Raw genomic sequence first — 27,659 nt, 5'->3', positions numbered from 1 at the left:
TGTCTTAAAAAATGGGACCAAAAGTTCCTGGACCTGACCCCAGCATCCTCCATTCTGATCCAGATTAAACCATTTGAACAACCGGGGCCCTGAAGATCAGCTGGGTAAAGGCATCATGGGTAATCTCTCTGTCTGCTCTTTAATCTCACCATATTGCTCAGTAACTGTCAAAGGCTACAGGACTGTCAGTAGTGAAGGGTATGTCAGGTTGAGTTAATATTTCAGTATGATGAGATCTGATTGGACGCCTCCTATGGCTCTTCCTGTAGAAACCACACCTCGTTGCGGCGTCCGTAAGGCTTGAGTGGCGGGTCGTAGCTGCAGCAGAAGTACTGTTTACGCTGAAAAGGGGCCGTCTCACCGAGGGTCTTAGTCAAACGTAAGGCCTCTGCTCGGTACTCGCTCTCTCCTGCAAAGCCTCCAAACTGCCTGAGAATGAAAACAGAGAGAATTTAAATTAGTCTGATGATTTGTGTTCGGCTGGCTGACAATTTGGGGCCTGATTTTCCCCCCTGCAGTGACCGGGACCCAGTTCTTAAACATAAAACATGTTTGATGCCAGTACTTTGCAGAGAACCATGCTGTTGAGCTCTGTTCTAGTCAATCATGTTTCTGTGATCATGAATGGCCAGAATCATTATCACATTAAAAATTCAATTAACCATGCAGCTCCAGAGTGTAGCCAGCCTTAGTTTATCTAAGCAGACCTTTTACTGCTTCTGCTGTCTCTCTAACATTAAACCGAGCTCCAGAGGGCACACAGGCACACTGATATTCAAACAATGAGGTCGAGCTACCCTGCCCGAGGACCTGCTGGACCACCACAGCCCTGCAGGAGGCCGAACTTCATAACCACGGCCTCCAAAAATAGAAAAGCTGCTTGTGCATTCAGGTCAGGCTGGGTAATGTCAGCAAAATAAATCCTAACACATCAGGAGAGCTCACACATCCATGATACTCTTTTGAGAGCTTTAACAGAAAGTTCAGCTTGAAACGGTTAAGATGAGACCTACAGAGCGTAGACAGTCATGCCAGGCCGCTCCTCAATCCTGATGGCGGTGTCAGTGGGAGTGGGGGGGCTCTGCTGGTAGGTCGAGGGTATGCGGATACCAACCATCAGGCGGCGAGACAGAACGCCATCATTGCGGGGGTACACGGTGATGATGAGGGGAGCGGCTGTCCCCATGGCCTCGCCTGCAGAAGATGCAGAGCTGAGTTAGAGTTTGAAGAGAGTGGAAAACAAACAGAGAACAACATCCAGTGAAGCAGAAATCTGACGTGTAGATGGAGAGATTCTGAGAATAACGACAATGATAGTCAGGGCAATTAATTTTGTACTTCTATAAACAGAAAACAAATCAAAAGATGATTCTGCGCTGAGGCACAGTCGGCAGATTGCATTTTTACTTGCCTAAGGCTGAATTTTCCAGACAGAGAAGTGGAGAAACATGACCTCAAATAACATAAATCTGTGCGTGATTCAACATCAACCTTCTGTTTATTCCAAATGAGGATGTGCTTCAAAACCAAACATATGTTGATACTATTTTTAGGGTCATTAGTCAGCTGTATCGCCTTAAACCTTTAGATTCAACATTAATAAAGCAACAAAGCAGAAAATGTGTTTTTTAAATGCAAACATACCAGTAGAAGAAGGCCAAAACTACAGAACTTGACCATAAAACACAATAAATAAAGATTTAGATATTGTTTAATGCATTGATCCAAAGTGAGGGTTGCAAAATGCATTTAAAACAAAGTTCAAAATGAATCAAACTGGTATATTTTTATCAATAAATGTAAAAATACAAACACAGAATGAAATCAATTTGCATAAAAGTTATGAGTTATGAGTTTTATATGCTATATACAGTGCATTCAGAAAGTATTCAGACCCCCTTCTTTCTTTCTAATTTTTTTTATGTTGCAGCCTGATGCTACAGTCAAAAAAATTCATTTTTATTCTCATTAATCTACACTAAGTGCCCCATCAAGACAAAGTGAAAACAGAATTTTAGAAATTTTTGCAAATTTATTAAAAATAAAAAACTGAAATATCACATTGAAATAAGTATTTAGACAAACTGTAAATTTAGCTCAGGTTCGTCCAATTTCTCAAAATCTTTTCTGAGATGTTTCTACATCCTTGATTGAGTCCACCTGTCCACCTCACAGCTGGCAATGCATATCAGAGCAAAAACAAAGCCATGAGGTCAAAGGAAATGCCTGCAGAGCTCAGAGACAGGACTGTTTGACAGGCACAGATCTGGGGAAGGCTACAAAAAAGTTCTACTGTACTGAAGGCTCCTAAGAGTACAGTGGCCTCCAAAATTCTCAAATGGAAGAAGTTTGGCACAACCAGGACTTTTCTAAAAGCTCGTCGCCTGGTCAAACTGAGCAATCGGCAGATAAGGGCCTGAGTAAGAGAGGTGACCAAGAACCTGATGGTCACTCTGACTGAGCTCCAGAGATCCTGATGGAGATGGTACAGAGTTCCAGAAGGACACCCGTCACTGCAGCCCTCCACTGATCTGGGCTTTATAGCAGGTCAGTGCAAAAGCCATGAAAGTCTGCTTGGAGTTTGCAAAAAGCTCCATGTAACAGTGCGCTGTGGAGCAAATTGCTCCCAGTCAATCCATGCAATCCCACGCTCCGGCAACCCAGAAGCACCGGTCCACTCTGCTGCACTGGAGATAGGTCTAATTTCAGCAACAGCCACTACCAAAACGTGTCAATCCCCGTAGAGCAGATCGACCCAAACAGCCGGAAAAACAAAATAACTAGTCAACTTCAAAATACAACACAATACACAGACTCTTGATGGTAAATCATCACTACATCAACATCGAGTCTCATTCTGTGACACAAGCAACAGGCCGGTGGCTCACAGAGCTCCTATGGCACTATTGGCAAGGAAAAGTTGACTTTTACAACACAGAATTTGACTTGAAACCACACACCCTTTGCATAAAACAAACATTTTTCTGTACTCCCCCATGGCAGAAGCAATAAAATAATGCAGTTATGTCAAACTGAACGGCAAATCAACCCATGACGGGAAAATAATCTGCTATGAACTTGTTGTTCTCCAGTGATCTTGTGATCCTAAGGCCCTGTCCACACGGAGACGAATTCAGGAGTATGCGCAAAAGTTTTTTGTCGTATCGGCGTTTCACCCACATGGAAACAGCGTTTTGGGTGACTGTAAATGATACTTTTTGAAAACGGGTCCCAGAGTGCACAAATCCGAAAACGACTACTGTTTCATCTCCGTGTGGATGGCTAGCCGCATCTTTCTTGAAACGATTACGTCACACACAGCGTAGCTCCCTTGAGACGCCTGCGTGGGTCCAACCAAAACAACGATGGCGGATTACAGCGTTGTGTTCGTGCTGCAGAAGCTACTGAGCTTGTTATGGCCTTTACAGCAAAATCGGATGCTCCTTTACCACCATCGCGAAACACATAACCATATATTCTTAAATCCAACAAGGAGAACAACCAGAAGGACAACTAGAAGAAAGTTTGTGTCAGTTTTCTGTGATCTTCTTTTCTCGTTTGGTGCATTTCTGTGGCAGCAGTACAGCACCAGGTGTAGGCTTGGCATATGTACTACAGCATTTTCAGTGGTCTGAGCGAGCCGGTCACTCGTGCTTACCCAACAGAGCGGCTTCTGCTGCATTCATAACAGATATGTGGGCTTATTTTGGCTTCCAAAACATTAAAGACAGTACAAAATATGGCTGTACATACAGTATCTCTTGTAGTTTTCTGTCCTTAACTCACCTTGTTCATTGCTCCCTCCGATGTACATGAGCAGCTTCCTGATCAGCTCCCCCGTCACCTGGTCGAAGGTTCTCCCCTCAGAGGAGATGGTGGCGTATTTGGCAGCATCGTACCTCCGCACCTCGAAGCTGACGCTATCCTGGGAGGGTAAAGTCAGGGATAAAGGGGAAAGGTTCAGGCATCAGCAGGCCAAACAAGCCCACACGCTGTGGCACGCACAGATGCACAAACACTGCCTTCATAAAACCACACACACACACTAAAGCTGTTTTATTTCCCTCATCCTAGAGAGGAGCAGAGATGGAGCTCAGATATGATTCACCTCTCACACATGATGTCGACTTTCTGCTCCCAGGGGGGTGAAATCTTGAACCGGCGGGGTTTCTACTCGCAGGGCTTCAGTGTGTGGGTGTGTGTGTGCTGTGCGAATGTGATGTGGGCTGCCAAATAATAAGATGCAGATGAAGCATACTTACACTGATCTGATTTAATTTCTTCTGCGCTGCAGTGTGCAGTCAGCCTTCAGAAAATAATGGCTAGGAGACGTACGCTCTTACATAACAGCGCACACACAGACACACATGCATGATTCTCCCCATCCCCCAGATACACAGAGCTAATATGATGCAACAGTTATGCATTAAATATGATTAAGTGGGGCTAATGTGTGCTGCTGAGCAACAGTTTTAATGGGTTTGGAAGGAATCTGGTCACTGATGCAAGTTTTACAACAGCTTCTCAATCCACTGATGGGATATATTCTGTTTTATTTGATAGTCTACGTCTCTTTATGTCTTTGTTCAATACTTTCACAACCTGGAATCAAATATCAAGATGACATTTGATTTTTCTTCACATCATTTCTATGAGAAATCCTTAAGAAGCTGCAGCAGAGTTGAACCTTATGCAGACGATGTGTTGACTTATATACAAGAGACCAGAAAAGTTAAGCTGTGATGAAGAAGGGTTAATAAGGGCACAAATTGGTTAACAGAGGCAACAATAAGCAGAAAGAGTGGAGGAGGTGATTTAAGCGGCAAAGTTGCCTAAAAGTGGCAAAAATAGGCAGAAAATGTGGTGAAAGAGGATTAAAAAGTGGCAAAGATGAGGAAGAAATAGGCAGAAAGTGGAAAAATTGTTCAAAAGTGGACAGGAAAGGGTTCAACATGTGTTTAAAAGTGGCAAAAATCAGTTAAAAGTGGCAAAATTGATTGATAATGTATTGAAATGGGAAATTTAAGAAGCAAAAATAGGTCAAAAATGGCAAAAATGTGTGTGGGAGGTGATAAAAAGGGGATAAGAAGCCAAACAACAGGTGAAAGGTGTACAAAATAAATGAAAAGGGTTAAAAAGTGACTTAAAGTGTTACAAAAGTGGTAAAAATTAGTCAAAAGTGGCAAAAATGGGTTGAAAATGTAATAAAATGGAATTTAAAAAAGAGCAAAAACTGGTTCAAAGTGGCAAAAACATCTTTAATGTAGAAAACAGGGGGGGTGTAACAAAAATGGGTAAAAGGTGGGCAAAATGAAGAAAAATGGTTAAAAATCTTCAAAAAGGGGGCAAAATAGTTAACATTTCTGAAAAAAGAAGTGAAATGGGATTTTAAAATTAGAAAAAATTGGTTAAAACTGGCAAAGATGTGTTCAAAGTAGCAAAAATTGTGGCGGGGGGTAAAAATGTGCCAAAAATGGGTTGAAAATGTAGTAAAGTGGAATTTTGAAAGAGCAAAAATTGTGTCAAAGTGGCAAAAACATCTCTGAAGTAGCAAAAATGGGGATGGGGGTACAAAGGAGTTAAAGTGAAGTAAAAATGGGTAAAAGGTGGGCAAAATGAAGAAAATTGGTCCTCAAAAAGTGGCAAAAATAGCTAGCATTTCCAAAATTTGGTGAAAAACAAAGTGAAATGGGATTTTAAAAGTAGCAAAAATGGTTTTAAACTGGCAAAAATATGTTCAAAGTAGCCAAAAATGGGGGGGGGGGGGGGGGGGGTAAAAATGTGGCAAAAATGGGTAAAAAGTGTGCAAAATAATTTTTAAAAAATGGCAAAAAGTAGTTAAAAGTGTTTAAAAAATGGAACACATAAGTTATTTTAACATCAGAACCCAATAATAGTACGGCACACTTTCCAAAATGAAGTAAAAGTTAGCCAGGATGCTAGCACCAATGCTACTGATCCAACACACACACAGATATCATCATCATCATCATTTCCTCTGGAAATGTCGGGGGTTCCACCAAATCTGCAGGCAGGCTTGTTTAAAGTCATACTCTCTGTTATCTGTATAAATGACATTATCAAGAAAAAAAACTGCACATATTCCGTCTTATTTCAACCACAGCTTGTAACAATAAAACACTGTTTAAAATGCATGAATGAGGGTCCTGGTTTCTGAGTGGTTAAGTCTGTGCACAGAGGCCGTCGTCCTCAAAGAGGGCAGCCTGAGTTCATGTCCAGCCTGTGGCTCCTTTCATGGATATTATTACCCATTCTCTCTCTCTCCTCTGTCTGACTGTGTCCACTGACCTTTGGCTAGGATTTTACTACAGAGACAAGTCCTGATTCCTTTCACGTACTAGCAGTCTACCTTTTAACCTGTTCTTGTTACTGAGATGAACTGTACACAAATGCCTCTGTTTACAATCTTCATATGCTGGACAGCGAGGATCCTGGTGAGATTAACTGCAAACTGTGTACTTTTTATCCTAAAGTCAGCTGCTTTAAGGACATGTCAGCTTACTCTTTGGCACATGTTCTAAGAAAAATTCAAGACACATTAAATTACAGCACATTTTTCTAGGAATCCATCATCCATTCATGCATCTTCTTCCACTTCTCAATAGCCAGGTCCAGAACAAGATATCAAGACCTACAGGTCCATGTGTCCTTGATTCAACAACAAAAAACCAAAGGCTCGTCTCACATTTGCCAAGAAACATCTTGATGATCCCCAAGACTTTTAGGAACATTCGGTGACTGACGAGACAAAAGTTGAACTTTCTGGATGGTGTGTTCCCCGTTCCATCAGGAGTAAAACTAAGAAAGCAGAACAACGATCCCAAACAAACCAGCAAGTCCACATCTGAATGGCTTTAAAAAACCCCAAAGATCTTGGAGTGGCTTCGTCAGTCTGGACTCAAATCTGAGTGAGATGACCCCCAAACAGGCCGGTCATGCTGGAAAACCTCACAGTGTGGCTGAATAAAATAATTCTCCAAAGAGAAGTGGGAAAAAATTTCCTCACAGTGATTTGAAAGTCTCATTGTCAGCTGTCATGCTTGTGTCAGTTGTTGCTGCCAGGGGAGGAACGACCAGTCGTTAGGTTAAGAGGGGAATGACTTTTCCACGTAGGGCCATGCTGGTTAAGATGTTGTTTTTTTCCCCTTAATAAATGGAATCATCATTCCAAAACTGCATTTTCTATTTACTCAGATTAAATATACAAAGTGTGACTAACTTTTCCTCATTTTTAGAATCTAAACTCAGAAATTTCTTTGATTTTTCGTTGTGTTGGTATCAAACAGGCTTGAACTTTCAGTATCATGACACCCCTCTTTATTATCCTGTCTGTTTTTCTCGTATCTAGATGTCATCAAATTTCTGCTTTTGTGTTATGAAGAGTTTCATCCACCTATTTTAAACCCACATCCATGAAAACATTGTTATTATGCAGCTCTATCTTGTGACAGATGCCCTCGCTCTGCTCTATAATTACTGAAGTTCTGCTCGGTTTGACTTGTCATTGGGACCATTATTTACATTTTGCTCTGGTGACAAACTAAGAAGCAGCGCTTCGCTACAGTTAAGTAGTGCAATTAATTTGTCTGTGGTGTGTGTTGGTAGCGTGTTTAGCTGCTGTCTTATGCCAGCTTACAATGATAATTACTCTGTTCCTGCACACAGGAGGTGTTCTCAGCAGTCAGAGTGATCCATTACTGCGTCATTTCAAGAGTATCTCCTGATAACTTCTAACCCAACTCTTCCTCTCAGCTCTCAAAATGTCTGCACAGGAGATCTGCCAAGAATTTACGCAGCTGAATCTGATTGGTCAGATTTTGCTTATGGTTGATTCTTCATCCAGTATCTTTTCTTTGAGCTTATTGATCCAGCTAAGACAATGATACTCAGTGTGTGGCTCTTTTGTGATTATTTGTGGCTCTTGTATGTCTTAACTTTAAATATTATTCCCCCAGAAAAACCTTAGAAAAAGGGAAACTTTTTGCCCCTTTTTACCATTTTTTGCCCCTTTTCATCCATTTAAGCTAAGTTTTGTCATTAAATACCACTTTTTTCCTGTTTTATGACCATTTTTGCTATTTCTTTTAGCCACTTTTATCCCATTTTATGCCACTTTTTCCAATTTTTTGCCTTTTCACATTTTTTTGGCCCCTTTTTGCCCATTTGAGCTACCTTTTGCCCTTAAACACCACTTGTTTCCTTTTCCCCATTTTTGCCATTTTTTTTTCCAATTTTTGCCATTTTTCACAATTTTTTTGCTACTTTTTGCCCATTTAAGCGGCCTTTTGCCATTAAATACTGCTAGTTTCATATTTTTTGCCCATTTTTGCAACTTCTTTTAGCCACTTTTATCCCTTTTTGCCCTTTTTTACCATATTTTGCCCATTTAAGTGTCATTTTGTCATTAAATACCACTTGTTTCCTATTTTTTGCCCATTTTTGCCACTCTTGACTTCTTTTTGCCCATTTTAGTCCCTTTCACTCATTTTTTTGCCCTTTTCTGACACTCTTGGATCATTTTTTGCCACCTATAACTCATTTTTTGTAACCTCTCACCCATTTTTTGCTACTTTCTGACAATTTTCCCACTTTTTCTTCGCATTTTTGCCCCTTTTTATCCATTTTTGCAATTTCTAACTTGTTTTTACCGCCACTTGAACCCATTTTTGCCACTTTTCACCACTTAGATCGTGGCTCTTGCAAATGTATTTTTTAACTATTTGGCTCTTTGGCTGAGCTGGGTTTAGTAACACTGATCTCAGAGATAAACCATAAAATTAGACTGTCTTCTTCACCTGGAATAACATTTCTATGATAGCCCTAAATCCATATTTTTCTCATGCTCAAGTCTGCTTTATGGTGACCTTGAAACAATATCATACAAACTCTAATCCCACAAAAGTTGGGACATCATGGTAAATGTGAATAAAAACAGAATTCAGTGATTAAACCTTTGTAAAACTCACACAAAGACAAAAAATTTAATATTCAAACTGATAAATTTGATTGTTCCATTGGAATATATATACACATTATGAATTTAATGCCTGCAAAATGTTCCCAAAAAGTTGGGACAGATGCATGTTTGTAACAAAGTCAAATCACCTTTTCTTCCAATAACAAGCATCTGGGGAGCGAGGCCTGCACTCTTTGATTGTGAAGCCATGCTGTTGTAACTCCTGCAGAATGGGGTTTAGCATTGTGTTGCCAAAATAAGCAGTAGCTAACACTGCAAAGCAGATGGTCTGGCCAGATTCCATGTCTGTCATGAAGCAGATCCAAGAGAAGAAGTAGCTACGGTCGGGGTTTAGCTGTACTGGAAGACGAAGGCTGCAGCCAGTGTTGCTTTTAGCTTGGATGTAGCTATTGTGTAGCACCTTTTTTTATTAGAAATGGACCACATTTCTTTATGAAACACAACAGCAGTGAAATTTTGCTCTTCTCCTGGCCTGCTTCAGCATGAGTTTGCAACAGTTATGGGTGGGAATTAAAAGCTCTACTGTAAACCAGTAAATGCAATGGCTGCTGGAGCGATTAGCTTGGATGTAGCTATAATATAGCAACAGTTTTATCAGAACTGAGACACATGTCTTTATTAAAATAAGAGCAAAGAGCCACACTGAGAGCTCCTCCGCGGAAAAGACATTTTTGCTCTTTTCTCAACTAGCCTCAGTATGAGTTTGATCCACCAACAAACTGTTCATAAACATAAACTGCTGCAGCAGCCCAGGCTCTCTATGTGCCACTCTGATCGGCTCGTAATGAATGTGACAGACGGTACATTTGTCCAATCACCTTCCAGATTTTTTTTCTGAGAAGTGGGAGCTTTCCCAGATGAATGTGAAATATTTTCCATGTGATGGATACATGAAACAGTCCATCTGGTCTGGTCAGGTTAAGCAGCGACTTCTCTGAGAAAGTGAGAGGCTGCAGACCTTGACAATCGGGCGACCTTGAATGTGGGGCTGGAAGTGACACGCTAAACCCTGATTCCTTAGTTTGTGGTGTGTTGTTTTGAATTTTATCCCCCTCCCCATTAGCCTAACCCTGGGTTTACATTAGTTTGTGTAAAATAGCCACTAACTATAACCTCTGAAAGTGAGTGAAAAATATTTGTAATTCAGTCTGTCATTCTGGATCTGACTTGGGTACTGATGTCACTTCCTGCCCCACAGTCGAGGTCCCCCCACCATAGAGGTCTACAGCCAAATCCTCTTGGAAAAGACTGTCTGGATGGAACCATGTTGCTTCAAAACCTGCCTGTCCCTCTCAGAATTAATGATGCCTTCACAGATGTGCAAGTGACCCATGTCACAGGCACCAATACACCCCCACACCATCACAGATGCTGGCTTTGGAACTTCCTTGAAAATAATCTAGATGGTTCTTCCTGGAGGATTCGACGGCCACTATTTTTTAAAACAATTTGAACTTTGGAGTCTTTGCACCACAGCGTACCTTTCTGCTCAAGGCCAGTCCATCTCAGATGAGCTCAGACTCAGAGAAGAGGGCTTCTGGATGTTGTTGATCTATGGCTTTGCTATGAATGGCAGAATCTTAACTTACATTTGCAGATGCACAGACACACTATGATAACTCACAGTAGTTTTCTGAAGCCAACATTGTAGAATCCACAGAATGATGCTGGTTTTTAATGTTGTGCACCTAAGGGGCTGAAGATCACGGACACTCAGTGTTGGCGTTCTGCCTTGCCCCTTATATGCCAAGATTTCTCCAGATTCTCTGAATCTTTTGGTGACATTTTAGACTGTAAGTCATAAAATCTCTAAAAGTGCACATTGAGGAACGTTGTCTGTGAACTGTTGGACTGTTTGGCCATACAGTCTTGCAAAAAGTGAATGGCTCATGCCATTATATTATGACTGAGCCTTTCATGAGTGCACCTTTTACACCCAATCATGGTACTAGCTAGTGACGTAGTACTCAAGAACGGTCTTGGTCTTGAGACCGGTCACAAAACCACATTTTGAATGTCTTAGTCTTGTCTTGGAATGGCCAGAGTTGTGATTTTTCCATCAAGACTGGTGGAGACCAGCACTGATCTGCTATTCTTTGACTTCATTATTGTGATAATAAGAAGAAGCACTGGCTAAAACAAAATCGAAGCTACACCTGCAAAAACTGAGACATCAGTCCATCTTATTTCTAGTCATAAATACCTCTGAACTCTTACTTTAGGCCTCATTTACCTGACAAATGTAGACAAACATCTCATTTTCAGATATTTAAAAATATTCTAGACTTGTCAGTGGCTTTTAAATGCAAACAAGGATTTCATTTTTAAGTTAGTTGAACAAATTTGTTAAGATTTGAGATTTTTTCATGTTGTGCTTTGAAAGAGTTGCAGACACCTAGTTTGTATCTGTCAAATTTAATCTGTCAAATCTTTAGTTTACCCCCAAAAGTCTTGGTCTTGTCTTGGTCTCGGTGCACTCTGGTCTCGGGCCAGTCTTGGTCTTGGATAGTGTGGTCTTGAGTACAACACTAGTACTAGCACCTGTTACCAACCGACTTATCTGTGGAATGCTCCGGGTAGTTTTGAGCTTTCCCAGTCTTTTCTTCCCCCTGTCCCAACTTTTTTGGAATGTGTTTTAGACGTCAAATTCAGAACGTGTGCATATCTCCAATAAACAAATAAACTTTAGCAGTTTGAACACGAGATGGAAGTTGGGTTTATTTATGCCCATTTAGAAGGCTCATACCTGAAAGTTAAAAGGACAGCAGAGTAGATTTTAATACTTCACCAAGAAACAACACAATAATCAAACTATAAAAACTGAAAATAAGTCTGCAAACGAGAGACATGGTGGCACTTATTAGCAATAAAAATGAACATTTAGATCATGAAGAGGCTCACAGATTGCTTGGATTTTAATCTCTGTTAACTATTTCTAATCCCTTGATGCCACTGATAAAGGAAAGCGTGGAATAACCGTGATGAGTTGAGGGATTCCTTCATATTACTGCAGGAACACATCATGAGTTTAATGATTTACTTCAATTATGTGGTTTCTTTTTTACGGTGCAAGGGAGACTGATTTTAGGCAAATTATGTATTTTCTGATTAGCATTAAAAGACTTAATAAGGTGATATTTTGAGCAGGTATGACTCATAGACATCTCGATCTTATCAGACATACATGGAATGGTTCTTGTTCCATAAGCAGGCGTTCAGCTGTGAAAATGGCGCTCCAACGAGGCTCTTTTGAATGAATCATCAAGTGCTCTACTATTTGGGGTCACTCCTAGTGCACGCTGACTTTGTGTATGTGTCGTGTCTGGTATCTCCTCCGGATTGTGTGTCAGTTTTAATTAACGGCGTTGAGGTGTCAGATTCAGGCGGACGCTCCTCAGATCAGGTGTCCGGCTCTGATTTCACTCCCTGATATCCAGACGGGTCAGTCAGACCTGAGATTTAATGAACGCTGAGCTCCGACCTCTAAAGGCAGTTTAATGACCTGGAAGATGACATCACGCTGCGTACAACTAAATTATTTACCCCTAATGACCTTTCCTGGCCTCTTTCCTGACCTCACTGACCCACAAACCCTTTTATTCACCAGCCCTGCAGGAAAATGCCTCTGTCATGATTTAACATGTGAGTATTTGTAAATAAAATGATCAAAACTCAGATATTTAATCTGTTTAAAACCATTGAAAATTTGGACAATATCAGCATAATTTTTTTCAGTTTTGGCTCGTTTGTTTCTGGTCAGTTAGGCTGGTTGTACTCATCGTTCCACTGTCTAAAATAAGCTGCTGCTCAGAGATTAATGCACAAAAGTCACCCGTGCCAAATGTGACATCACATTACCACTCATAGATTTACAGTAAAGCACTGTGGGACACAGGAAGCTCGAAAAAGGCTGCTTGGCAGAGTTTCAGCTTGGAGCACACATCGCTGAGCTCTCTGCAATCTCTCATACATTAAATATGAGCGAGCACATGTTTACATAAACATTACAAGATGAGGGGTGGGGAAGTAGTGCCAACTAGGCTTGTTCAGATACCAGACATTAAATCTTAAATGCTACTGTCGTAAAATCAAATATTATCTGGAAACCACTGCACTGAAAAAGGAGCCCTAGGCATCCAATATTTGAAAAATCCAGGTGGAAAAATGTGGACAAACTCCTGCAACGTCTAACTGCACAAATGCACGCATCCAACAGATGTCAATTATTCAAAGAGCAGAGATTTTGTTGTTTTTAATGCTTGGCATTAGAAAGTATAGAAAACTGTGACAACATTGTTAGAAATGGTGTTCCACAGGGCTCGAAGCTTAACCCACTCCTTTTTTGTGCTTCCATGCTGGTGATAGCCTGGGTTTTCTGCGTATCCATTTCTTCTTTTGAGTCCAAAATCTTTAGAATTCTTTGAGGGATTTTCATCAAACATTGGAGAAATGTCCACTCTGACTCAAAAATGAGTCACCTAGAATTTAAATGTCAAAGGTCAAGGTCATAGCTGTCTGTTGCTTGTGCATCATTTTGGTACTCCAACACTTTACTAGGTCTGTAATCTGCAGGTTAATTGCATAATCATAAATTCCACCCCTGCAACACTATATAGCAGGGGTCACTAACTGGCGAACTGCAGTCCGGGTCTGGACCCAGATGCCATCCGATATGAACCTGAACCTGGACCCGGACCCAGACCTGCAATCATTAGATTAAAAGGAAACTTAAAATTTGACGGGGCACTTCTATTTTAACCAGCACAGCTATTCTAGGATTTACGGTACTGGTTTTGCAGGAAATGCACAGACCAATTGCATGCGAGTTAAGCCATCTCACGTGACGCTACTCGGCCAATGAACTGTCTGCATTCCAGGCGGTAAATATTGAACCGCTGAATTTATACAAGGGACAGATGGGCAGAAGACAGAAAGAGAAAAGAAAGAGAAAACAAAGACAGAAGGAAAGAAAGAAAGAAAGACAAAGAGGGTAGACGAAAAAATGGGTGAATTTGTTATGTGTCAAGACTTGTTGAATTTTATATATTGTGAAGTTGATTCAGAAAGTTAAAGCACTTTATTTTATATATTATTTTAAGAATTTATGGAGTAATACATTTTGTAAATTAGCTTTAAATCACAATCAAATTATACTTTCTAATTTTACTTCTGTTATGTGTTGCTTTGTTTAAATAAAAACTCGTGTCTCAAATAAAATTAACAGCATTAAAGGAAAACTAATTTTCATATTTTATCAGCGCCACAAGTCCCTGAAAACACACCCAGATCCACGTATCACACTAACTCAAGTCAGACATTATGATGTTCTGGATCTTTAGGTTAATACATTTTCTCTGACTGGACCTCTTTGAATTTTAGTTGATTACCTCTGCTTTATAGCAACTGAAATTCCCAGGGAGGCATATAAATTCCATACAATATTTCTATTTCTATTATAAATGAATCCTTTCTTTGTTGTTGCACACAATTTCAGAAATTTCTTATCTTTAATTGCCAAAAAAAAAAAATGCAGGAAAACTCAGCCTATATTGCACAAAAGCATCAGCAGTACCTCTGTAGTAATGCTACTCCTTGGATTTCCTCTTGCAAGTCTTCTTGCACCGGTTCATTTTCCTACTTCACACCTATATTATAAAATGCATGTAGTTTTTAATGCTTAAATACTTTTAACATTGATGATTTGAATGAAACTGACTGTATTAATCTCCTGGTATGATAAAATATCAAATCAGTGCCCAATTTAACAACCTTAGCGCCATGAAAAGGTCATGCCCTTCCTTCCCTGTGACGTCATTGTGCTCTTCATCTGTGTGCACATCAGATCCAGCTGCAAATAAATCTGATCTGCATCCTCCTCCAGATTAGGGTCACTTAGTCTGTCCTGTGTTTCACATGCAGTAAGACTCGCACAGGCATGGCACCTCTTTATCACACACAAGCATCTACGATGTCATGAAGGAAACAACTGCTTTGTGCACAACAGTAGATCATAAATGCACCGTCCTGACTGTAGTGCCCGGTTAGATACGTGTGCATGCATGTATGTTTGCATGTGAACTATGTTTTAGAGCCACATAGATCTCAGCGTCTCCTTTAATCATGCCAGCTCGATGATTGGCAGAAGACCTCTGGCTGATTGGCCCCTCGGCCCCACACTGAGGCGCGGCAGGGGGCCTCATAGGTCAGAAGTGATTATCTGTTGGGCTGTCAGTCAAGGTTACAGGGGGGGCAAACAACAGCAGGAGAAAAACTGCAGAGTCAATGACCCTTTTAAACAACAGTGTCATAACATAACCTGGTTAGTGTTAAGCACAGGTTAAAATATTCATGCAAACATTAGGAGAAACCGAATGCCAGAGACCTTTACAGGTTTGTGTGCAGTCATCTCTGCAGCAGTCAAAAAGAAAGGCATAGGCGGCTTTAACATTAGGCAAAGGTGAGCAGCTGCCTGGAGATTTGTGCACCAGCGAGGCTCGACATTGGCAAAATAGATTCACATAGAACATGAGGTAATACTCTAACGATTAAGGCTAGTATCAACAATGCAAATATGGTACTGAGAGGGCAAAAAACAGCATCGAAATAAAGTTTGATAGTCCGATAATTCTCTCTACATTTCTTCATATCAAGTAAATCATAGCAAGGTAGAACTATATGGAAGTGTCGGTTCCATAAAATTGTAAATTTTTCTGTGTTAAAATGGCATAAAACAATAAAAACGTCTGGATTTTTGTGGAAGAAGAACTGCTATTGCTCATGTAGTGTGCACTTATCGTTTATTCCAGTAACACCTTTCCATGAGACTTGTTAAAGCATTAATATGAGGACACTTTGAGTTATTCTGCTACTCAAGAGGTGATGAAAAAGCACGGCTAGATCACTTTGGTTTGTCCTGAGGTTAGGTTATTCTCTGGCTTTGTTAACTGAAAAGAAATGCTTAAAATACTTTTCTATGGGAGCCAATTTGGCTCAGTTGGCAGAGCAGGCGTCCATGAGCCTCAGCGCACCGGTCGCGGGATCATTTCTCGGTATCTGTGTCCTGTTTGGTGCATATCTTCCTCCCACTCTCTCCCTCTCTCCATGACTCCTGTCTCTCTTCAGCTGTCCTATCATAAATGCACGAAAAAAAGCGTGATAATAAAATATCTGTCTATGCCGTAAGGATGTGGTGAGACAACTGGCTCTCAAGACAAGATCTGGGTTTAAAAGGTTGATTTTACACCTTTTTTAAAATTTGACAGCAAAATGTGACTGGAAATTTTGTGGGTTTGTGATCAGAATGGGATCAGCTATGCTCTGTTTCTCCACTAGTTTTTTAAGTGTCCGGGCTACATCTATCAGTAATTTCCAGTTCAGTATTGCACTGGTTCTCAATGTGGGGGTCTTGAGACACTGAAAGGGTCTCCAGATGCCTTCCAAAAAAAAAAAAAAAAGAAGAAGAAAAAAAAAAAAGATTTTTGACAATAATTCCAGATTGTGTATTTCACCCATTTTAATATATATATATGTATTCATAAAATCAATCAAATTTACAATAAAAGTGTGAACATTTGGTGAGATTTATCCTGAAATCAAATTGCTCATAACAAAAAAACAAAAAAAATGTAAGTCTGCACATGACTGTTCTTGAATGTGCACAGCTGTGTCAAACTATGCTTCAACTACCTCCAGGTACATTGTGGGTCCTCAGGTTTTAGTGTTTGCTTTTAGTCAAAGCAGTTATTTTCTTGCCTCAATCTGGTACCAAATCATGGTAGTGTGTTCCATGCACTCTGCCAAACCTGGGGTCCCTGCTCTCTACAGCGGAGAGGCAGAATAGACACAGTTGCATTGTTTTTTGACAGACTTACCACCAGTAGAGATATATCATGGATTTAGAATGCCCAAAGAAAACTGAATTATATTTTAGTCTAGTTTTAGTCACCTTGATGAAAACTGAACTTACTTTGTGTCAGTTTTAGTCATCACAGATCTATTTTTGTTAGTCTTAGTCTAGTTTTGTCATGGGAAAAAATGCTGTTGACAAATATATTTAGTCATAGTTTTAGTTGACAAAATTAACAGTGGTCACAGGCTGAAATGCAGCTCACTAGAGAGGATTATAGTGATCAAATATTGAACTAGTAGTTATCCTACTGATGGCCTACCGAGCTGTGGGCAGCCTGTCTGTCTGATTGTTCACATATTCACCAGTGTATTCATGCGTTTGTAAAAGTTAAAAACCATCCCATTTAACACGGTAATACACACATTAGTTTTGTGGTGTCAGTTTGTGACGTCTCCAGTCACAAGAACTTGCACATCATCATCCAGGCGTCCCCCAAGGCTCTGATTTGGGGCCTTTTTCTAAACCATTCTTGTGAACCTAATATCTCAAGAATGCGTTGAGGGTTTTTCCTCAAACTTTGCAAAAACATTCACATTGACTTAAGGATGACCTGGTATTATTTTGGAGGTCATAGGTTAAAGGTCAAGGTCATGTGGCCTCACACTGGTACCTTGTTTTCAATGCCAGTCCTGTGTGATATCTGTTGAACACTTTGAGGGTTTTTCCTCAAACTTTGCACACGTCCACTCAGATTAAAGGATGAATACACCTATTCACCTATAGGTCATAGGGCTTATGCGCATTACTTGCTCATGAAAACAATATCTCTAGACATGGCCACCTATGGGGGGCGCTAAAGGAGAGGTCATTTGCCTAGTTTGACAGAAAGTCTAAAGACACAAACACCAAAACTTTGATTATTCTAATGTAAGATGTCAGTACTTATCCAGAAATGTCATATTTGTATGCATAACTATTTTCCATTGGATACTGGCTGCTGGCTGGTGATGTGTTTGTCCAAGCACACTTTGCACTGCCGTAATTACGGATCTGCGCTATCAAAAAAATTCAAATGGTTTCTGAAAGCTGAGAAATCGTGCTTCACAGCCAATGTTCTGAATATTATGGTAATTTCACCTCTTCTCGCAAAAACTCTAAAAATCAAATTCACTGTTTTGTTTTTCTTCATTTTAAACTGTTAAACACTCTTTAACATGCAGTAAATTGTAAAGAACTGCCAGATACTGAAGGTTCTAAGTAATAAAAATGGTCAAAAGTACTCACAGCACATTTTCTGAGCCTTTAATGGTTAAAATTAGGGATGCACAATATTGAATTTTTGCCAATATTGATACGGATATTTAAATATGCTTTTGAGATAAAAAATTTCAGTCATTTTTGACACACTTTAAGGTTTGAGGATGACCATGAAAACAAACTTTAGTCCTTAAAACAATTTAAAGTTTAAAGAATGAGGATGAATAAAGAAAAAGATCCCAACTTACATAGGTCTGTTAGTTCAACCTAAAACGCCACTTTATTAATATATACATGTACAAAGTAACAGTCGATATATGCTGGAAAACACAGGTAAAATATCAGATGTGAGTATCGGCAGAATTTTGATAACTGCCGATACTGATATCAGACCAATAATATCGTGCATCCCTAGTTGAAATAAGAAAAAGAGTCCAGAGAGAGATTTTGAAGCTTGGGTGTTAAAGGGTTAAATCATAAATGACTCAATCTTTCCAATATTACTTCCATTCATTTTGTTGGACTACTTTCCACCAGAAAAGGGCAGGGCCAGCATTGTTTGGAGAAAGTACCCGGATCCATCTCTTTGCTGAGACTATCATCGCCTAACTGAGAAATCTCAGGATGTTTGGATCTGATCTCATGCTACGAAATCTCATCAAACTCCTACTAGCTATGATTGCTCTTGGAGAAGGACCTCATATTGCTGTTTCCCTGAAGCATTCAAATTAATAAAACCACCCATGACCAGCAGTGATTGCCTCCCAGGGTGTCAGCCAAGGTCACGTAGAGGGTAAACAACAACCGGAGAAGCACTGCAGGGTCAGCGACCCTTTTAAACAACAGTGGCATAACATAACCTGGTTGGAGTTAGGCACGGGTTAAAATATTCATGCCAAAGACCTTTACAGGGCAGTTTTAGTTGTTTGGATGCCTCAGGCTAGGACCAGTATATGGCCCTCCCCTATTTAGACAAAAGCAATCATAGAAAGTGAAGTGAAGCCAAATCTTCACTCATCACCTCTTAGAGATCATGATGCAAACTCACAACATCTTTATATTTTAATGAGGCCTGTCAATATTAATTGCATTAATCCTGATTAATAAAGGTCCATATTGGGTGCATATGTTTTATGATGGTGATTAATCACAAGATTTTTCTCCATTTCATCACACCCTGCAGCCTCAGTGATGTAAAATAAACCCATCACTGCTCCTTTAAACCTCATTTCACTTTAAAGCGCTCAGTGGATGACTCAAAAGCCATCTTTTGAACCTTTACATGTTTATAGTCCCCTTTTTTTCCTTTTCAATCCAGAACAAGTTCTTTTTTTCTGTGATTTAGTTCATGTCAATATCTTTGATCTTCCACAGCAGGTGTGTATCGAGACAGGAAGAATTACCCTTAATTTAAGACACTATAAAAATCTCAAATAAGACACTCTGTTAGTAGAATTTTTAAATGCAATAAAGAGGATGCAATTAATTGCGATTAACTACAGAAATCCTGAGATTAAAAGCACTTAAAATTGTAACATCCTTTATTATAACATGTCTCTATGCCAAATGGAACTTAAAATCTAAACATATGGCCATTGTTAGTGAAATATCCCTTTATATCTTAGTTTTTATTTATTACATGCATCTTATGTGTCTATATTGATCTATCTAACGATAATTTGCATAATATTAAGAAATTCTGGGGCTTTTTGAGGGACTTAGATATTACTTTTGGGCTCAAGGGTCATCCCAATGGCCTTTAATGCGATTTTCTTCACTCTTGCCCCCTTATTTACATCCAAAGTACACGTCTTAATCACTGAGGGTCATTTTTGACGCACATCATAATGTCTACAGCTTGAATCCCCCTGGAGCACGAGGTCCCAGATGATTGCCTACCTTTGCTTTAAGGTAAAACTGCCTTTGGCTCCGTGCGTAATCATCTTAGGACGCACGCGTAAAGCCAGAAACAAAAGAAGAACTGTCTAAAAATGCTTATTGATCCTATAGGTGGATGAAGGATTTCTCACCTTAGTCTCACTGCTGAGCAGCTTGTACTCTGTTTCCTCGGTGTTCCCGAAGAGCGAGTTCTTGATCATGCCAAACATGTCGCCTCTCGGTCACCTCTTCTCTCTCCGCTCCTTTGGCTTCTTGTTCGTCCTCACTTTCCTCTGCAAACAAAATTTCTCTCTGCCCGCAGCTCCCTTCTGTTCTCGACCCAACTCTCTGTGAATCCTCGCTGGTAACTTCCTCCAAATCCAAACGCGCCGACGCGCAAAATACGCGCTCCACCACAGATGCTCTGGAGACAGGAGTTAAAGGTGCTGACTCCTCGTTCCCCTTTGCCGAACTAAGAGATGAACAGTTAAGCCTCCACTCTGACGGATGAAGAGTCTCCGCCCTCCTCCTCTTCCTCCTCCTCTCAGTTTTTCCTCTCAGCAGTTGGACGCTCACTTATGTCACCACCTTTCACTCAAACACGTTTAAATTCACTTAAAGTGGGGCATCAAGCTGACAGCGCAGAGCTCATCCTGCACGGTTTATTACCCCCACATGAGTTCAGGTTGCCCTGACATTAAAAATATATGGAGTTGCATGACTAATCCCTGCTATGAGATGCCCCATAAGGGGATCGGCTCCTCCATGTGACCCCTAACACTGAGTAACCTTCAGTCTCACGCAGCTTGTGTTAGGGTTCCCCTCTCATTTAGTTTGTCAGGGCTGCTGCTCCACGACGCAGAAAACAGCAGGATTCGGAGAAGCACATTTACATCCTGTGTTATGTTCACTACACATTTTGACACAAGCCGTTGGTTTGTCAGTTCACATTGGGCTGAGAATGTGTGTGTGTTGGTTTGGGGCAGCTGCATGGGTTCACGTCTTCCTCCCTGTGTCACTGTGAGTTGTTTGCTTTGGGGTTAGTCTATTTAAATTCACACTGAGGGCAGCGTTAGTCAGCAGAGCAGAGTAAAGGGGAGCAGGAGGGAAGATTTGATGAAAAAGTGGGACTGATAACATCGGGCCAGAAGAGCAGATGTGCTGTGTTAGAGAGCTTCACACTAAGAGGGAGATAGGAGACATGATGCTGTCTGAGTTAACGCTGCAGCAAACTTTACCATAAAACCATGCACGGTGTTGAAATCGAGCTATCTGAACATGGACATCATACAGGTGTACCCCAAGGATCTGATTTAGGACCTCTTTCCAGAACATTGAGGATGCAATATCTCCAGAATGGATGAACTGATATTATTGTGGAGGTCATAAGTTAAAGGTCAAGGGCATTTGGTCTCATGCTGATACCTTACTCAACCATATTTTACATTTGACATGAATGATAACCACTCTTATCAAAGAAACAAAAAATTAAAGGTCACATATTTTATATTTTAAAACAAGTTTATCTTGGTCTCAGAGACCCCCAAAACATGCCTGTGAAGTTTGTTGCTGAAAAAAAAAACACTCTAGTATCGTTATTTTGCATGTCTACGGTTGTTTTCACTGCTGTCTTGGTCAAGCGGACCAAATCGTCTGAACACCTACAACTTCTGCCCACCAGGGGCGCTGTCGCCACAAAGAAACAGCGACTAAGAAGAACAGAAGGCGTAGAAGAAGACGAAACTCCTTCTGCCAGTCTATTTTTCCACATAAACAATGAAAAAACACAGAATTTACACTGTCTTGTGGTTTCTGCTCGTGCATTGCGGCATTATGAGCAGCCAGCAAGGTGGTGAGCTGTCCAGCATGTCATCCTTTACATGAGGTGAATAAATCAGCATGGACTACGATGTGTTGCCATGGCTACACAAACGCCAAGTGAGGTACCGACATGTATTTGAGTGTATGAAATCACATATAAATCCGTATATCATTACGGTTTATCCCTCATCCTGCCTTTGGTTCACAAGTTGGTCTGCTTTGCTTTCACATCTCTAACGAACTGCACCAGGGTTCATTTGGAAGCAGACCGAGACCCCCTGTTTTCAAGCAGACCAGAGTCTGCTTGTTTGGTCCGCACCAGAGTTCATGTGAGCTTTCACACCACTCCAAATGAACCGGACTATCCGGGAAAACAGACCAGAATTTGTTTGAAGTGGACCAAACAGCTCTGGTGTGAATGCGCCCTAAAAACCCTCTTTTCCAGCCCTTCTCAGAACGAGCTGTTTCTGTGGCTTTAAATGTTATAGGTTGTCTGACTCCGCCCCTGACTCTGCCCCTCCAAGGAAATGGATGTGGTTCTGCTGATCTGATCAGGAGAGGAGGGCTGAACTTTCTTCCAAGCGGGGAGGGCCAACAGAGCCTAGGGGCGGGGCTAACTCCCCACATGACATCATGAGGGGAAAATCTGACAATGGCTTGTTTCGGCACACATTTTCTGAAAGGTGTGTGTGTGTGGGGGGGGGATTTTTGTCAGAAAAGCCTGAAAACTGTATTTTGCATAATATATGTCCTTTCATTTTATTTTTGCTGTAGTACATTATAGCCTTTCTCAAAATGTAAACCCCTTTTCTAAAGCAGAATGATCTTTTTTTATGATGTTAACAATGTGGATGGGCACATTGACTAAAACATCCTAAAAGTAATATCCAACATCATAGCTACGCCATGATCTACAGAAACGTCTGTGGTGAGTGCAAACAAACTTGCATCTTGTTGTCCTGTGTATGTAACGGGGGCGCTAAAGGAGTCCAAGGGATTTCAGGATTGATAAACAGGCTGGAGAAGTTGCCGTGAGGAATACTTTACGTTCACAGGGAGAGGCGGCTCACGCTAGCCGTTGCTAAAACTCGTTTCTGGGCCGGGGACGGGCTGAAGCAAAACCCCAACAAAGCCAGTAAGGGAAGGTGAGGGAGAGGGTGAGTGTACAAGATAGGCAGCGGTCCAACTTGGTAATCAAGATGGGGGAAATTCACAGCGCTTCAGTACAGATAGGCAAGAGCCTATAGACACCGGTAGATATTCCATTAGCCAGTGGAGGCTAACAGCTGATCAGCAGCTCAGAGCTAACAGCTGATCGGCAAATGCTGAGAGCACAAAGACAACAAGACCAGTAGGGAGTTCCGGAGAAATGAGCCACAGGGACACGTAGAGATGATCATCTGATCCAGTGAAACAGTCCTTTGTGGAAACACCTTGAAACTTGCTGATGCGGCTAGGCTAACAGCTAGCCGGTGAGAGCTGACAACGGTCAGGCGGTGAGTACACACACCGACAGCGGCACACAGTTGAGATCGTAGGGTCAGAACCAGAAAATCCTAGAACGCTAAGAGCAATCAGCACCTAGACTTTCTGGTGATGACAATAAAATGCACAAAATCAGAGAATGTACGAAAAATCGACAGTTTTCATCAGGATAGTGAAGCGGCGACATTCACGCCAGTGTCCTCACACATCCTCAAATCTTTGTCGTGAGCAAATGCATAACAGCTATAAGGCAACTGTGGTAAGAAGTACAAAGAGTAAAACATTTGTAACTGGCTAGTAAAATTGTGTTATATTTATTTTATCCACTGAGTATTTTTAGTTCTACTATTTGGTGAATTCAAATATACGTTTTCATTTTTGTCACTACATGAAGAATCAGATTCTAAGTGGAATTCTACAGGTAGTTGCTGATTATGGTCACTAGGCGGCAGCATCCAGTTGCAAAAAGCGTCACTCCACCAAGTGCATCGTGGTCTTGTTCTCTTCTTGTTTACCACACGCGACAATTCTGTGGTTTTGCTGAAATGACTGCACTGTTTCTGTGCATGCAAAAAGGCTAAAAACAGTGAGTAAACCGAAACATCTTGTTGGATTTTACTGTAACAACATGTTTTCTGTAACTATTTTAACAAGATGGTGAGTTTTAGGCTCTGATGAGGTAGATGTGTTCGGATTTTCGGCGCCATCCACAAGCACTGTTGAGCTTGTAAGGTAATGTTAGTTAGTTTAAATAGCACATGTGGTTTTGTAATGCTGAGAGAGTACATGATGTACAGTTTTATTTATTTTCTGTTTTAAAGGTGGAGACTTAAAAGGCCACTGTCGTACTTTTTCAGTTGTTCAATAAAAACTCAGCTACAAGAACCCCGAAGCTATTGTGTCCTGTGTGGCAATCTAATTCCACGGGTTACACATTGAACAGGAGCTCGTTCAAAACCATGATGGATGCTCAGAAAAGTCAGAAAAACTGCCACTGCGCAAAGAGGAAGTAATGCAATACACCAACCGTACGTCAGCACGTCAGCCATAGGGTGGATGGGGATGTGAGCGGAAAAAAACTGGAGCGGAAAAACAGCAATTTTGGAGTTTTATACAAAATGTAGTCATATTTCTAAAGTTGTTATGGTTCCAGTCTCGAACCAGTATATCCAAGAAGTCCTTTGAGAAGTCTGAATGACAATTGGAGCAACAGGAAGGTTTGCAAGTCCAGACAGACATACAGCCCTCCAGTTATAGTAGTAAGATGTGATGCCAGAGGCTTGCATAGGTTTATGATGAAAAATCTGTTAGTTTGAAAAACATATTTCTTTGTTTAGTTGTTTGCATGGCTGCAACCTTGGCCAGGTCTCTCTTGTAAAGACATTTTTAATCTCAGTGGGATTTTCCAGTAACATAAAGGAAAATATTTCCTTGGATTGCACTAAGGAGTGTTTTCTTGTAAACCACAGTTCCTCTCGGCCCATGCACTGCCCTATGCGTGTGACATGCACTGGTATGATTTATTTGGACTTTTCCTAGTTACATAATGTCACAGTGTCTGCCATTGGTGCACAGAAATACAAACACAGTCCTGTGTTTACCTCCGTGAGCGACCTCAGCTGCCACAGTTAAAAACAGGAAAAAAAGAGACAGCAGCGGCTTTGTTGTTTTGGAGCAGGTGTTAAAATGGTAGAGGAAGGGGCAAACACAACATGATTGAGGTTAGAACTGTTAACAAGCTGGGTCAGTGAAAAAGGCAGCTGTGGAGGAGCTAATGCAGAAAAAGCAGTAAGAGGCAGTGACTGGAAAATCTAATGGGAATAAATAAAAAAAATGCACATTTTGCTGCTACTTTAAGCATTGTCATATTTTCCATATTTCAGTACTTTTTATTCTATATTTTTTAAGCTGTTATTTAAAAGACTGATCAGAAAGTACTAAAACTTAAAAGACAATGGTGCAGGAAAGGAGTGAAGGTACACTGCTCCACTGCATCCTTGTGCACCACACTCAGTCTGTGACACGGTCTAACTCTGTCTGATAGTGTGTGCACTGTACTCTCCTGGAACTGTCTCTGAAGTGGAGCACAGCTCAGCCCAGAGCCGCTGGGTTTGCAACTTCACATAATCACAGGAGAACCACGAGATACTACAGGATACAGAGAGAAAAACATGCACAACACTGCTTACTTTGCATTTCTGAGGTTGATTTTTTCCGCTCATTTGGTGCCTTTTTTAACATTATGCTGGTAAAGTGGTGTTTTATTTTGAAGCTAACCAGATGTTCTATGCACCTCTGTGTCTGACTTCCTGTCTGGGTTGATCTGCTCTGCTCAGGCCGAGACGTGCTGGCAGCAGCCTTAATCTGAAACAGACACTTCTTTTATTTAGAGTGAAGCAGGGCAGTGTCACCTTAGACAGACAGCAGAGTGAACTGAGGATAAACGAGCTTTACAAGAGACTTTTATTGTTTAAACCACGGGTTTTTTTTTTTTTAAAAGTGTATCAGAAGAAACAAATCATTAAAATTGTCATGATACCAGTGTTTTAATCTTTGATTCAATTTCACTCTTTTAATACCTATTTTGATATCGCTGCAACAAAAGAAGTCCTACAAATGAATGTAGGGTCTGTAATAAAAGAGACTTTATTGTTTTAAACACATGGTATGTCAAAGTCTCATATGTTGATAACCTTTATTGAAAACGGTGTTCTTCAGGGTTCAATAATTAGTCCTCTCCCTTCTCTATTATAAATAAATACCTTTCAAATGTTTCACTGATTGCACTGACTGAATGATGTGTAATATCTTGTTTTCACTTATAAAAAATTACCTGGCATTCAGTGCAACATAAAGGGTATGCACTTATAATGTAAAAGGGAGAGGACTGAGTATTAAGCCCTGTGGAACACCGTTTTTCATCCGGTTTATCAACATTTGATCCTTTTACACAAGGCCGTCCATGAGGGGGGGATAAAGGGGAGAGCTTTTTGGGGCCCAGTCAAACGAGGGGCCCATGGAGATCTGCAAAATCATGGTCCATTGCTAAGTAAAGCTGTGATAACTATATTTTTCATTTAGCCTGAATAATAAACACTCTTATTAACACAAACAAAAATATGTTTTTTTATTTATGCTTTTGTACAATCTAGCCATCTTAAAATAGTTAACCCTTAACAGAATTACCTTTTTATTAGTATTGTTAACAGTGTGGATGGAAACACTGAACTAAGTGATTAGGAAAGTAAGCCCAACTTCATAGCTAGGCCATAATGTGCAAAAACATCAGAATGCCAGAAAATAAGGTAAAAGAAACTGAGAAACTATAAAAAAACTAAATAATTGTATAAAGAGACAAAAAATGGATAAAAAGTGGCAGAATTGGGCTTACAGTGGCCAAACAATGGCATCAATGGGCAAAAGGTGGCAAAGAAATGGGTAATTTTGGTGAGGTGATGATTGAGGTGATGGTGGCATAACAAGGTAAAAAAACTGGAAAACTGTTAAGTGGAAAAGAGAGGTTTCCAAAATGGGCAAAAATTGGTTTAAGTAGCAAAATTGTTAAAATAAGGGCAAAAAGCAGCAAAAAATTACTTGAAGTAGCAAAAGGTTGTGGCAAAAAAAAGGGCAAAAATCAGCAATAAAGGATGTAAGTGGAAAAAAGGTGAAAAAAAATAGCCAAAAAAACAATAAAACAGGGTTAACATGGTTAAAAAGGTGGAATAAATGGGTAAAAAGCCGAAAAAAAGGCCAAAGTGGCAAAAAGAAATGGCAAATTAGGCAAAAAGTTTCATAAAAGGTTAAAAGTGATAACATGGCAAAAAACAACAAAATGGGTTGAATACAATAACAAGAAATGGCAAAAATGTGCACAAATGGGATAAAAAGAAATGGGTAAAAACTGGAAAAAAGTGGCATAAATGAGCAAAAAGCAGGAAAAAGGGTTAAAAGTGGCAAAAGCGTAAAACAAGGAAAATACAACTGCAAAATGAAATATCAAAAATGAACAGAAAATGGGTAAATAAGTTTAAAAAGTAGCATGAACGAACTTCATTTCAACATGAGAAAGAAATAATAGCTTGACATATCATCATGGCTCCACACTTCATCCACATGTGTGGAGATGGTCTGGAGGCACGACACAGCAATGACTGAAGGTTCTTTCCAAGTTGCCTTTGCTTGCTAAATTCAGGCATCCAACTTTGTTTTAAAATACAAATTGGCCATACAGAGAAAGTTTCCCTTCCCCTCCTAGCAATTGATATACAATTTCTGGAGCTGTAAGTGGGTTCAATCCATTTTTTGTTAATCAGGACTTCAGTTATTTTTTTTTTTTTAATGTTAAATCAAATTCTCAAAACAAAACAAAAG

The 27,659-nt window shown here is 40.3% G+C and overlaps 1 protein-coding gene across 1 annotated transcript; it reads right to left on the bottom strand.

Moving 5' to 3' along the window:
- Positions 1 to 251: 251 nt before the first annotated feature.
- On the bottom strand, positions 252 to 20,212 carry LOC121504005 (heme-binding protein 1-like). Its single transcript, XM_041778629.1, has 4 exons — positions 20,135 to 20,212; positions 3,787 to 3,925; positions 1,014 to 1,194; positions 252 to 429 (listed from the first exon to the last, which is right to left on the bottom strand). Exons 1-4 carry the CDS (start codon positions 20,210 to 20,212, stop codon positions 252 to 254), a joined length of 576 nt encoding a protein of 191 aa, XP_041634563.1.
- Between the last annotated feature and the right edge of the window lie 7,447 nt (positions 20,213 to 27,659).

The sequence above is a fragment of the Cheilinus undulatus genome, linkage group 21, assembly GCF_018320785.1.
Source record: "Cheilinus undulatus linkage group 21, ASM1832078v1, whole genome shotgun sequence".
NCBI classification, from domain to species: Eukaryota; Metazoa; Chordata; class Actinopteri; order Labriformes; family Labridae; genus Cheilinus; species Cheilinus undulatus.
The sequence above is the reverse complement of the archived record's forward strand: the minus strand, read 5'-3'. Positions and strand labels throughout refer to the sequence as shown.